We start from the raw sequence: 13,318 nt of genomic DNA, 5'->3' as shown, positions 1-13,318 counted from the left end.
CCAAAAAAGCTAATTAAACCAAGTACCAAAATAAAAACTGCTTGTGTCTGCTCCAGCATCAGCCATGAAAGAGGAATCATGAGCAAATAATTGACAATTAAAAGCCCAACTTACAGAAAAGAAGAAGAAAAAAAAATCTTGTGTACAGCTGCAGTGAGCTCTGTTGAGCAGCAAGGATCTAAGCGAGGGTTGTGCCGATGGGAAATGAGCTACGGCTGGAGGGGGGGCCAGAGCGTGCTCGCACCCAGGTGCCAACAAAACTGGCTCAAACATTGAGCCAGAGCCACTGGTTTAAATTAGAGCTGTTTTTGGCAGCATCCCTCATCTGAGGTTTTAAAGCTCCTTCTCGGTAAAACCATCATCGTGGTGGAGATGGGGAAACTGAGGCACGGAGCACAAGCAGGGCTGGCAGCCGAAAGGATCGCTGTGGCTGGGGCAGGAGAAGATTCCCAGGGTGGGTTTGTTAAAAATCAGGGCATGTGGTAATATATACATTGCCTAATATACACACAGCCTGGCTTAGGGCCAGCTTTCTCCTGGGGGTGATGTTGATATGGGATCCCAGTCTAGAGGACTGAGGATTTGATTGTATGAATTATATATGTGTGTATATATGTATATACACACATATATATGTGTATGTATGTATATACTGTGATCTGATGTGCACTCTTCACAGTTTAATGCTTTATTTAGACTGAATTAACTTGCTTCACAGGGCTTTGTTTATCCATTTTAATAAATCAACTCCTTCAGCTAAAACTTGCTTTAAGAGTTGATCGTATCCAGAGCCTCTAAGAGAGCAGCAGATATAAATATTTGCTTTTACAACGGGAAAACTCTCCTGAGAATGCTTTAGCAAATGACTGGGGGTTTGCCTAAAACAGGGAAGCTGGTAATTTGCTGAGTTATTAATAAGAAGTGAAGAAGCAAAAAGGTGGAGCCGTAGATAAGGGGTCTTTGGTCACCGAGCTAAGGGACAGTGTTCCATCAGGCGGGTTAAGCCCGTGACCTGGCTTCCTCCACTCCTCCCAGGTGAGCATGAAGCCTGGAGGCAGATGAAGCTGGTGCTGGTAGCGTGGATGGAGGCACGTAGCACAACGCCAGAGTCCAGGGTCGATGGACAGAGGCAGCAGAGTCAAATAATTTGAACTTTCTCTTTTCTTTTTTTTTTTTTTTTCCTGCTCAGACATCCAGACAGGCCTTCTTGGCACTAGAAGTGATGATAATAGTGTCTTGCTGTCTAACAAATGAAATGTCAGCATCTGGCAGTAAATGCTAATAAAAAGCTTTTTTTTTTCTTTCAATATTGTAAAATATTGAAGTAGCTGTGGAAAATGGGAAAGTCTTTCCTAAGGGAGACTCAGGCAGGTGCCAGTGGGACTCCCCAAAGCAAAAATCCCCATACGGCGAGCCCTGCGCTGCAGAGCTGACGCCCTGCAACTGGCCAGTGCTTTGTCTGCAGCCAATTTAAACAGGAATGGAAGGGTGCGATCTCACACTCAGAAAAGCACAGGGAGGTGACCAAACCATGCTGATGTAACTCAGCAAATGGATACTGGAAGTGTCTGAGCTCATGGGCGGTGATGACAGGGTGGGAAAGGGTGGGCTGCGGTTGCTCTGGGTCAGTGGGCTTGGCAGCACCTCATGGGAGATGGAGGGGTGAAACCTGGGGAACAAGACCCCCACTTCATAGGTGGAATTAAGATCCAGTCCTTACAAAAAAAAAAAAAAGTTATTACTGGGTACAGTTTATAAATGCACTGGTCTGTCAGAACTTGTGGATGCTTTTGGAAACGGGACCCAGCTCTCTTGTTCATGGCCCTTAGCATCCTTGGCTACCAGTTCCAACTTGTGGATGCTTTTGGAAACGGGACCCAGCTCTCTAGTGACTTGTTCATGGCCCTTAGCATCCTTGGCCACCAGTTCCCCTTGGACTCAAGCAGGAGCTGAATTCCTAGTTTTAAGGATCTAGGTTGAAAATGTGTTGCATTAAAAAAAAAAACAACTTTACACTAAAGTCCTCTAAAATTGCTCTGAGCTAATGAGCTTCCCCTGATGCTTTTGGAAACGGGACCCAGCTCTCTAGTGACTTGTTCATGGCCCTTAGCATCCTTGGCCACCAGTTCCCCTTGGACTCAAGCAGGAGCTGAATTCCTAGTTTTAAGGATCTAGGTTGAAAATGTGTTGCATTAAAAAAAAAAACAACTTTACACTAAAGTCCTCTAAAATTGCTCTGAGCTAATGAGCTTCCCCTGGCCGTGGAGGATGGTCAGGTAATAGGCAGCAGATAATCTCCAGGAGAATGGGGACAGCCTAGATTTCCAGAATAGCATAATTGTATGTAAATGCAAGAAATGGGGACCTTTTTTTTTAGCCTGAAAGAGCAAAGTTCATCAGATAACATGGCAGCTCCCATCCCTCCTGGGGTCCTGATTAGCTGGAAGCCTGGGAGGTGGTGGGGGAGTGGGGAGAGTGGCAGCAGAGCATCGCCAGGCTTGGTGCTGCCAGCCCCATGCTGCATGTGCATGCCTTTTCAGGGGAATTAAATCATGATGCTAAATGTATGCCCGGTTCTCAGCAGCCCTCAGCCTTCCTCCTAACTGCTCTTGTTAATTAAACCACCACCCAATGCTGCAGTCTTTAGCCTGCACATAGGCACCTTCTTGAGCAACCGGGGTTTCAGAGCCACCGCGCAGGCTGCTCACACCCTCGCCCACTCCCGGGAGCTTGGTGGCACTTGTGTAGCTGGAGCCACTTGGGCTGGTTGCAAATACAGGATTATCTGCATGTAACAATTTCCAGATCAGGGTGCTTCTGACTATTTCTAACCTCATACTTCCTATCTCTGCGTCTTTCTGCAGAGGCTCCACTCATCTGATTATAATTTATCTGCACGGATTCACGGCCATGTGCCTTTTGGCTTCCCGAAAAACAAGCCTCAACGTGCTGGAAGCTTCCCTGCGCAGCTCCAGTGGCTTTTGGGCTAACACGCTGCCCATGCTGGGGTGTTTTGGGTGTTGCATGGGCCTCACCGAGCCCCTTAGCCTGCCGGGGAGAGCAGATGTGAAGGATGCTGCGTTCCCGCTGCCACCCAAGCGCGCGATGTGGCTCTTGGCTTTGTGATGAAACTAACGGCTGCCGAAGGGTTGTGTGTCTGGGAGGCGATGCACGCTCCGAGCCCAATTGCTAGAGACAGACTAATCCCCTATGCCTCGTGAAGCCGTGGGCATCATCCATGGCTCTTCCCGCTGGGATGGCCAGGGTACCACTGAAACTAGTCCAACCCTTGAGTCATGCTGGGTGGGCCTTCCCAAGGACTTTTTTGTGAAAAAAAAAATTAAAAAAAATATTTTATGGAAGACAATTGCGGCAGCAATAGACCTGATCAGATTTTATTATATTTTTTTTTAGCAACATTGACACTGTGCCAGGCTGACCCTGGCAACACAGCTGACGGGGTACCAGCCAAAACCTTCCCAGTCCCTTGGCCAGACAGCAACCCCAGCACTGGGCTGGTCCCAGTTGCCCCTGGGAAACTGGCCCCAGTAATGCTCTTCCTGAGCTTCATGTTGGGTCACCTTTACCCAGTTATCAGAGATGTGAAAGACAAAATGGCACCCGCACGCAGCGTGCGCAGAGAGGTGAACCAGTGGGGCCAGATGGTGATGGAGCAAAATTTTACAGGCTTATAGCTCCATCCCTCAAGCTCAGTGGGTTTGTCAGAAATGGTTAATCATACCCTGAACGGGCTAAGAAAAAAAACAAAAACCAAAACAAACAACAACCCACAATCATTTTTTTCATTTTAACCATGTGTCTTGAAGTGTATGGGACTTCTGGAGCCCATATGAAAAATAAAAAAAAAGGGTCTGGAAGCTGCGTTTGCACTTTTATTGCTGAAATTTGTATTGACTTGTTATTTTGCCAGCACCATCTTTCTTACAGCATAGGATCTGAGACCTTTCTGTAGTCCTGGTGAAGGGCCTGGCAGAGGGGAGCATCGCCTTGGCTACCCTTACCTCCCCAGTTTGTTGCCTGTCTGTTCCAGTTGCAGCCTTGCATTAAAGCTGGGCTGCACAGCAGTGCTCTGCAGGGATGCAGAGATTCTCTCTGCTGAGAACTGGGTTTTGAAGAGCAGCTTCCAGCAGCGAAACCATCCCATGCACAGGGGCATCAGGCCCTGGATTTTGGTACAAAATCGCGCGCAATTCTGCTGCAAGCAGTCTTTAAAGCTTGTTACGTTATCCCCAGGGAGAGGCAGCAAGCAGCTAAAGGGGGAAAGTTCTTTGCCGAGATTCAGGCTCTCGCTTTACAAAATACAGCTCAGCGGTACCAGGGCCGACAGACAACATTCATTGTGCTTTTAATCACTCACAGTGAATTAAATTGTGCATATTAAATGCCAATTATATAATAACCTGTAGTTAGTGTCGCTGTAAGCAATACCCCAACCCAGCTTACCAGGTCTGTTTTGGAAAACACGGAAAGATCTGTGATCTTTCTCAGAAAAGGGCTGTTATTGATGAATTACAGGTTGAAGTCTCCCCCAGCATAAGCCGGAGACCCGGCAGGGATTTTGGCTGAGCTGCGTTGACTTACACTGGGTGAAGACTTGGCTTTTCAACACCAAAAAATGGGTCCAAGTCAGCAACCCCAGGGAGGGCACGTGGGTGTGCAGCTGATGCTCCTCCATCAGCTTTCCCTGTCCACCAAAACCACATCAGGGATGGGGCTGAGCTGGTTCTTGCGCTTTCATTGCAAGACCAGCTAAATGAAAATCCAGTTTTCTGCTCACAATTAACCAACAGTCCTTAAAAGCAAAAACATACACACGAGACTTTGCCCTTTGCATGAATACTTCCATTTATTCCAACTGGAAAAAACATTTTTATTTTTAAATATACTTAAGTGTCATTTCTTTTTTTTTTGTTTTTCTGTTTAAAGTAATAATAATTATCACATTGTCCTTTACAAACAACAAAAAAATTCCTAGCAATAGTCTGTGGTATGGAGACATCCATCTTCAAGATTTTTCTGCATCTGCTGCTTTGAGTAGGCAACGGGGTGTCCCCACACGTGCCCGGGGGTGCCAGCGCCAGCGGGACCCTCCTCCCCGGTGTGCAGGGCAGGGGCTGGTCTGGCGGAGGTGGGGGGGGCACCCCGAGATGCCGGCAGCGCGTGGGGTGAGGGCGATGCAGTCAGTTAAGCCTCTCAGCCCTCCTGGGGCTCAAAGCCCAGCTTTATCTTAACACCCGCAGGCGCTAACCCGCATCTTTGGGTGCCAAGAGCCCCTTATTGCAAACCTGCTCCTTCCCGGGAAGCACCGGGACAGCCCAGCATGGGTTTGCAAAGCTCCGCTGCATCCGCCAGGATGCGTCGCGATGGCAGTACCCCCATGGGTGAAAGCATACAGAGAACAAACTCACATCCACCATAACACAATACAGCTGAGCCCTATGTATAGAACACTGCCACAGCAAGGATGCTGTGGGGCTGTCCCAGCTCTGCCAGCGGGGGCTGAGCCCACCCTGGGGACCAGCCTCCCCCTCAGAGGGGTGAAGGCGTCTCGCCAGGGCAGGATCAGGCCCGCGGGGAGCAGTTCGCAGTCGTTCTCTTATGTGTTAGGCAGTAGGCAATATTGAGACTTCCACTTGGTAATGAACAGCAGTTAACATAACCCAGGAGACTAGAGCACCGTAAGACAAGTCTATATTCAAAACAACGTCATGCTGACATCACACAATTGCACCATTTACACTTTTATTTACTCCAAATAATAGTTCAACGTTTAGTAACTTCAGCGTTCTCTACAGAGGTGTAAAATTCCTTCTCTGGCTTTGGTCATTTACAACGTTGCGGACATTCGATAGTTCTGTTCTTTCCTATTTAATAATAATAATAATAATTAAAAAAAAAAAGTCCCTTTTGCAGCTGTCAGGATTCCTGCATCTGACTGATGGAGTGTACCTGAAAATCACACGCATGAGCAGACTTCAAAATGCCACTGAGGCCTCTTCAAGATTTAATGAATCAGTAAATGTTCTCTTTATTTACCAGGAATGAAATGAACAAACGGAAAAAGGGCTAAAAAAACCCAACCCTCAAAATAAATGACAACTCAAACTCTCACTCATATACTTAAGAAATTTGATGATGGAATGGAAAGGGGGTCCAAAGTACTGTTTGGTTAGCTCGGGCTGAAAACAATTCTGAATGCATTTTCCCAGTGACTCCTAAGATATAGAAATTCCTCTGATATTACAGAATACAAAAATATTTTCTCCAAACTCTCATTTACATCGCATTTACAACAATCATGGAAATAACTTAGGCTCCCACACTGTCTGAGAGAGACAAATGACCTACCAACATGGCTAATGGAAACCAAAAATGTGGTGGAAAGCAAAAGCCACCGGCAAACTGATGCTGAGAGTCACAAGCGGTAACGAAAACGTACGGACAAACAGAACTCAAAAGGTGGGCAGTACTTGTGAGAAAGAGGAAAACTACTGGGTAAATATTACAGGCTAAAGTGAACTTTTTTGTGGTTTTGTGTTTTTTTTCCCTCCAAAGTAAGATGTGCAAAATATATTCACTGTGCCCAGGATTATGACTATTTATAGAAGCCAGTCTACAACCTTCTTACAAATCCCTATTCTTCGGGTCTTTTTTTTGTTACAATAAAAGCGCTTACATGATCTAAAACAGTGCAAGTTTGTGAGTTAATTTACATTCTCCCGAGGTGCCTGGCAAGGATGCCATTAGGATATGATACAGTTTTTGCTCTTCTGTCTTTTCCGGCTGTGCAACTGTCCCCTGCCACCCAGTGTGGAAGACTTGGGCATGCTGTACGAGCCGTACTTGTGCAGGAGCTCCTCGCTGGTCACGTACCGGAGCCGGGTGGGTTGGGGAATCGGCTCCCCGAGAAAATAGCCCTCGTTGTCGGACTCTGAAGAGGAGGAGCAGGTCGAGCACCAGTCGTATTCAGCAAAGTAGGGCCCCCATCTCTCACCCAAGTGGTTCTGCAAGGCGAGATCCGACACCGTCCGGGGACAGTGGCCGTAGACGTCCCTGCGGGGACCCTGCTCCATCGTCTCTCTGCAGCTCCTCTGGTGCATGAACTGGTCATAGTCCTCCCTGGCTCGCAGCGAGGGTCTCTCCTTCAGCCGGCAGCACTGCTCGCTGGCCAGGTGCAGGGCATTATCCGACCGGGAACGCCGAGACCGCCGGGGCCGGTGCGGGCGGTAATGCCGGTCATCATCCCGCAGGTTAGTTCGCCGGCGGGTACGCTCACTCATGGGGGCATGTCTCGAGGCCTCCTGTGCCCCCAGCTTGCCCCCCGGCACCCCGCTACCGTAGTCAAAGCTCTGGTGCATCCGTCCGTGCGACGGCCGCTCGCGGTACCCAAGGGGGCTGGCGAGGTTGTGGAGGTTTGGCTCCATGTCCGGGTACTGCTGCACCGACAGCAAGCTGCGGACGGACTCGGCACTTCGAAATTGCATGGAGGAGTTTAGGGTCCCCATGTTGCTCATCTTCTCCGAGACGTTCATGCCCGAGTCTTTGCTCAGGTCAGGCATCGAGAACCTGGAGAGATGCTCCTGGCGCTTGGCTCCACCATCTGCTGAGAGGCCTTTGCAGGGAAAGGGCAATGGAAGGAAAAAAAGAGAGTTAAGAAGCAGAATTTTTTATCAGCAGAGATGCAGGGATAAGGCTGGTTCTGGACCGAGACTTTTGCTTTAAAACATAACTTGGTGGTTTAGATGCTGTCCTGAAGAGCCCTTTCAAGAAGATTTTTTTTTTTTTTTTTTAAAGAGCAGGCAGTTCCTCCTTTGGGGAATAACACCAATTTAAGGTGTTTTGAGTTGGACTCCAAGTTGCTTTTCACGACTTCCTTCCCCATATGTCTATGCTGTCTGCGACTTGATGGGAATAACTAGTGATGCCAGCGAGAAATTCTGCGTCAGAGGTAACCTGAGGCCTCCTGCACGCCGAGATAACTAGGGTGTCATGATCCTGCACCCACACCTTGTGCAACGATGACATGTTTTGAAGGACTGAACAACATCAGGGCAGCTGAAAATGGGGCAACTGACTAATTCTGGCTTGTCACCACACTGTACCACACCGGTCCCCAGAATGGCACTCGCGGGGGGACCAAAGCCATGTCCATGCAGTTGGGTTTCCCAGGAGGTGAGGAAATACCCAAGCCCCAGAGGGTCTGCTGGAGCTCCTCATGAGCAGCAGGACAGCATAAGGGTCCAGCTCCCCCCTCAGATATCCAGGGAGCTGCACATGGGCAGCAGCCAGGAACATCAGCTCCAGCTTGATGGGCTGCCCTGCTCGGGAAGGTGGCCCACTGGGTCCCTCCCATGTGCCAGCCAGCTCTGAGCTCCCACAAGATGCTCTCCTCCAGCCCTGAGCTCCCGCAAAGTGCTTTCCTCCAGCCCAGAAAGCCTTCACCCCACAGCAGAGAAGCGGGGTGTCCGCTCAGCACCTACCCATCGCTGAGAAACTCAACGCACCCCACATTGCCCTAGCCCTTGGCTTGTTTTCTGGGTGTTTCCTGACTATTTTCTATCTCCACGTTGGCTTGACGACTGGCAGCAGTCAGCACTTGCCTTGCAAGCTCAGGACAACATGTTTCGCAAGCTATTTCAAAGGAAACCCATTCCATCCCAAATCAAACGCAGAGTGTTTGCTTTGGCGCTCTTCTCCTCGCCCCTCTCCGACAACCTCCCCACGCAGACCGAACGCGGAGAGCTGTGCACCATCAGCAGGATTTTCAGCATGACGCACAGCCCTTATGCAATCACCGAGAATTTACGACTTTGTAAATGAATGAAAAAAAAAAAACAACCCAACCACTCAACCCACAATTCAAGAATAAACTTCTTTTCCCCTTAACAAAAGCTGCTTACATTACATCGGGAGCTCAGCTCCTTCGGCATGAGCCGCTGCCTGCCAAACCTGAACGAGAACAAGGGCTGCTGTCACTAACCCCGCTCACCAGCCACGTCAGGGTTTCTTTGGCCTCAGCCTTAAAAAGATCAACAGATCCTGCAAAGACGGGCAGGGTTTTCCAAATCCTCCCACCGGTGGCACCAGGGAGAGCTTTAGCGCTTGAGCACAAGCTGCCGCTGGGTCTCGCATGACTTGGCTTGGCTCCCCGAGTCCCTGCCGCCTGCCGCAGCCATTTCTCTCTGCTCGTTCGATTTTCTGCTGCTAATGGGGATGGTTCTGGAGTTTATGATTACAGGGGCAGGGAAAGCGAGGGCAATCCCCGAACACTGCAGGAAAAGGGAGAGGTGGGGTTAAAAAAAGTTAAAGTCATCTTTTGTTTCGTGAAGGACACATTTTCCAAGCAAGCTTCATGCCTTTTTTCCCTAACCCACGCTGATCTTGAGTGAGCTAGCCCACCTTGCCAACCACCCTTTGGGAACAGTCCCACGTGGGCTCCCCATCCCCTCCGAGGACCTGCCCGTGTACCTGCCTGAGCTCCCTGCTCCCATTATAGCAGGGATGGATTCCCAGCACACACCACCTCCCCGCCAGAGCCGCAGTCTTCTGCCTTTGATGCCACAATCTTCTGCCTTTGATACCATTTGTCACATCAGGCACTGCTCCCCACATCCCTCCTGTGCCACCGTGGAGGTGCCCAGCAGCTCCCCAGGAAGGAAAAGCAACTCAGTAATGTGCAAAAAGCCAGAACAACACAGCGACTGCCGGCAGAGCTGATCCCAGCGTGAATCACAGCCGCCGACAGCTGAATGTGGCCTTAATCAGATCTGTCAGACAATAGCTGATGCCAAAGAAAATGAGCCCTCGGTGACATTTATCCAACCCTGCGTTAAGAGAACCGGCGCGTCTCCGCAATAGGAACGAGCAGCGGCAGCGCTGTGCAGCAATACAGCCCCAAACACCGCAGGATGCTGCTGTGGCATCAGCAGATTGATTCTGGCAGCATCGTTTGAAAGGGGCCGACCTCATCCCGTCTCGCAGGGGTGGGGGGTGAGCCAGTGCTTCGCCCCCAGCACACAGCCCCCGCCGCAGCCATCTCTCTCTTCCAGTCCTGCATCCAGTGAGAATAAAAACGAGCATCTGGGGAGGCTCCGGAGACATGGAAAGAACGAAACAATATTTTCAAATTAAGTGAGACTTAGCTGCATCCTCCACATCACCAGCGGGAGCATTGCTTGCAGCTGCGGTGGCCGAGCGGGATGACCTGCAGTGAAGCGTTTTGCCGAGAGTAAAGCAAGCTGTGATAAGGGTGGGGGGGGGGCTCTGGGGAAGGCAGAGCCAGTGCTTCACAGGTTTAGTTTATACAGGATGGGGGTCTCCAGCTCCTCACATGTGCCTCCAGCAGGCACCACACCTGCTTTTGTCTTTTCCCCTTCCAAGCGCTGGTCAGCACAGGCGGCAGCGATTTCAGACAGGAGCCTGGGATACATGTACAGCTCCTGCTCGGGGCACAAGGTTTGATCACAGATTATTACGTCCAGGGGATGTTTCTGACTATTCATCCAGACGGACTGATTGTAATTAAGCACACCCATTTTAAGATCTTGAATTGCTGGGAAAATATCAATTGTAAGAGGAATCCAGCACAGTGCACATACCCCACCATCGCCAGCACACGGAGCCAGGGCACGATGGAGCCCGTGCTCAGGAGGCTGCAGCAGAGCCACCCCGAGACCCAACAGCTTCACTTCTCCCTATGACAGAGTGGGAAACGCTCCCTGCTGAGGGCCAAATGCATCTTTCCAGGCAGACCTGGCAGGCTGCACGTGCACAAGCCTTGTTGTGGGAGCCACACTAGCAAGTGACCCAGCAAGCAGCGCAGCCAGGGGCCAGGGAAACTTTATCTGCTCGTGCTGGCAATGAAGGATTTTTTCCATTCACTCAGGAGCAAAGCTGTGGTTTTACAGCATCGCTGAAGGCACCAAGAGCTCTGCACAGCTCTTACGGTGCTGGAGCAGGTACCAGCTCAAGGATGTGACTTCTAACCAACACGAAACACAAAGGTACCTCCAGGCTTAACTTTACATTTACACCACTGCAAGGTGTAAAAGCATCATGAGTGGGGGTTAGGCCCAGATGAGTCTTTCAAAGCTCACAAAATGATCCTGTTCCTCTCTGCAGAGCTGCAAAGCCTCAGCAAGGCGCAGTGGGAGCAAGCCAGGAGTGCTCCAGCCTGACCGCAGCGAGTTCAGAGGACAGCAATAACCGTTTGTCTAAAAAATTTCATCTAGAAAATATAACCTATGAATAAAGTTTGAAAAAGCGAGGATTGTTTAGTCTAGAGAAGAGAAGGCTGAAGGGGATACAATAACAGCCTTCAAACGTGGAAAAAAATGCTTGCAAAGAGGAGGGTAATATATTATTCTCCAGGTCTGCTGCACTCCTGCAAGGAAAATTTCAGCTTGGAAAAGAAGAAAACTCTTCCTGTGCAATCACAGCAGAAGATGGCTGGGGCAGGCTCTGGCACTGGAGGGTTTTCTGGGCACCCGAAGGCAGCGGATGCCTGGGCACATGCTGGGCAGCTCTGGGTCTCCGGTCCCACGCTGCCCTGGACGGGGTGAAGAAGGCACCGAGCCTCCTCTCCTGCGGTCATCTGCCATTTCAGAGCTACAACAGTGCATTGAGGCCCAATCTTCTTGAATTACCAGTATTTATTTATAGCTGCTGCAGCTCCTTCTTAATGAAGTGTTTCATCTGTGAACACCCGAGCAAGCCCTAACCTGGAAGAAAGAGCACATGAGGGCAGACCCCACCACGCAGCGGGCATTTTTTTTCTAACAAGGAAACCTGAGAATCTCTTTCCCAATGCCATCCCAGGGAGTGGGAGCCCTGCTCTGGCCCATGGTGCAAGATGGCTGTTACCACATCACCGAGCCCTTTCCAAGGGTGCAAACCCCAGGGGTAACACACTGACCCCATGAGACTTTCCTCCTGCAAAACGATGCTCCAAGAGACACTGAGCGCATCCGTCGGCGGCTGCCCTAGAGGAGAGATGGAACCTGCTGCCACCAGCATGGTGTATTGGCTGGTGGCCGTCCCACGGCCCGTTTGGAGCCAGCACCGTGGCACATGTGGACACAGCAGGTTATCCTGTTGCCATTCTCCGCTGCGTGGGGCTGCCAGGCTCAGTATTTCACCCCGGAGCCATGGAAACACACGCCTTTCGGACAAACACAAGTGAAAGCTGTAGCTCGCCTGCGGGCGTTCAATATAAAACTCGAGCTGGCTACAATGCCGGGAACACAAAGCAGGTTCCTGGTTAACATTAAGGTTTGCAAAGAACATGCTGTACAATCCCCTCTGAAGTCCTTCCCCACCCCTAGTAAGAACCATGTTTACCCCATAAAACATTGCCAAGGGAAATAACAACCAAACAAGCAAAGTGACAGCACAAAGATATTCCTTGTGAGCATCACCTCTATGACCTCACCACAACAAAGCACTTGGAGGCACTTAAATCTCACCGTGTGCTTTGCTCAACCGGGGCTGCAAGTTGCATTAATTATGAATTATTAAACCGCTCGGCAAATGACAGTGGAGGGGCCGCAGAGAGCACAGATGCTGGGTGTGAGGCTGGGAATGAAGCCCCTGTGAGGCGAAGCAGCTCCTGGCCCCCATTAAATAAAATTCCCCACGAAGCCAGGCTAACACGGGGTGAGGCTCTGCCGCAGCCAGCATCCCACTGCAGGGACAGCATCGTCTGCTTTATCCCGGCGAGGGAATACAAACTACCCTGACTTAGGATATTGCAGCCAAACAGGGCTATGCTGACGCTCGCTTCTTGCCTTTACATGTATCATAGTGTGCACATATACCTGTGCGTCGCAGTTCTTGCCACCTGAGCCCCATAGAGCTGCCTGCTTGCACCAAAACCCTGCGCCCATCCTGGCCAGCTGGTGTTTAAGTGCAGCTACAGAGGCACAGGAGGGGACACTGCAGCATCCCTCCTGTCCAGCCCCCTGTGTCGGAGCCTTCTCTCTCTCCTAGCACCAGCCAGGCACATCCTCACCACCCCTGAAACAGGATTTATTTCAAGTTCAACCCCAAGAACTAAAAAGGAACTTCAGGAGAAACAGCCTGCCCAGGGCTTTGTTTATAGCTCAGCCTCGTCTCACTTCTGAGCGACCTCGGGGCGTGCAGAAATAAAGCAGAACCCTTATGTAACTGGAAATGATGGAAAGTAAACAATCCGGGGGAAAGCTGAGCGCTCACTAAGCGGGTCACAGTGCCGATAGCCTCCCACGGTGTGCCCCCACCTGCCATCCCATGGGTGTCAGGGCGTATTTCCTACCGGACC

At 50.3% G+C, this 13,318-nt stretch overlaps 1 protein-coding gene across 1 annotated transcript in view; it reads right to left on the bottom strand.

Moving 5' to 3' along the window:
- Positions 1–6,569: 6,569 nt before the first annotated feature.
- Positions 6,570–13,318, bottom strand: part of PRICKLE2 (prickle homolog 2 (Drosophila)) — a 31,023-nt gene continuing 24,274 nt past the window's right edge. The window contains exon 7 of the mRNA XM_010078430.1: positions 6,570–7,633. Within this exon, the coding sequence (XP_010076732.1) occupies positions 6,765–7,633 (869 nt within the window). The 3' untranslated portion in view covers positions 6,570–6,764. The remainder of the gene's footprint in view (positions 7,634–13,318) is intronic.

Source organism: Pterocles gutturalis, unplaced genomic scaffold (assembly GCF_000699245.1).
Source record: "Pterocles gutturalis isolate BGI_N339 unplaced genomic scaffold, ASM69924v1 scaffold343, whole genome shotgun sequence".
Classification (NCBI taxonomy): Eukaryota; Metazoa; Chordata; class Aves; order Pterocliformes; family Pteroclidae; genus Pterocles; species Pterocles gutturalis.
The sequence above is the reverse complement of the archived record's forward strand: the minus strand, read 5'-3'. Positions and strand labels throughout refer to the sequence as shown.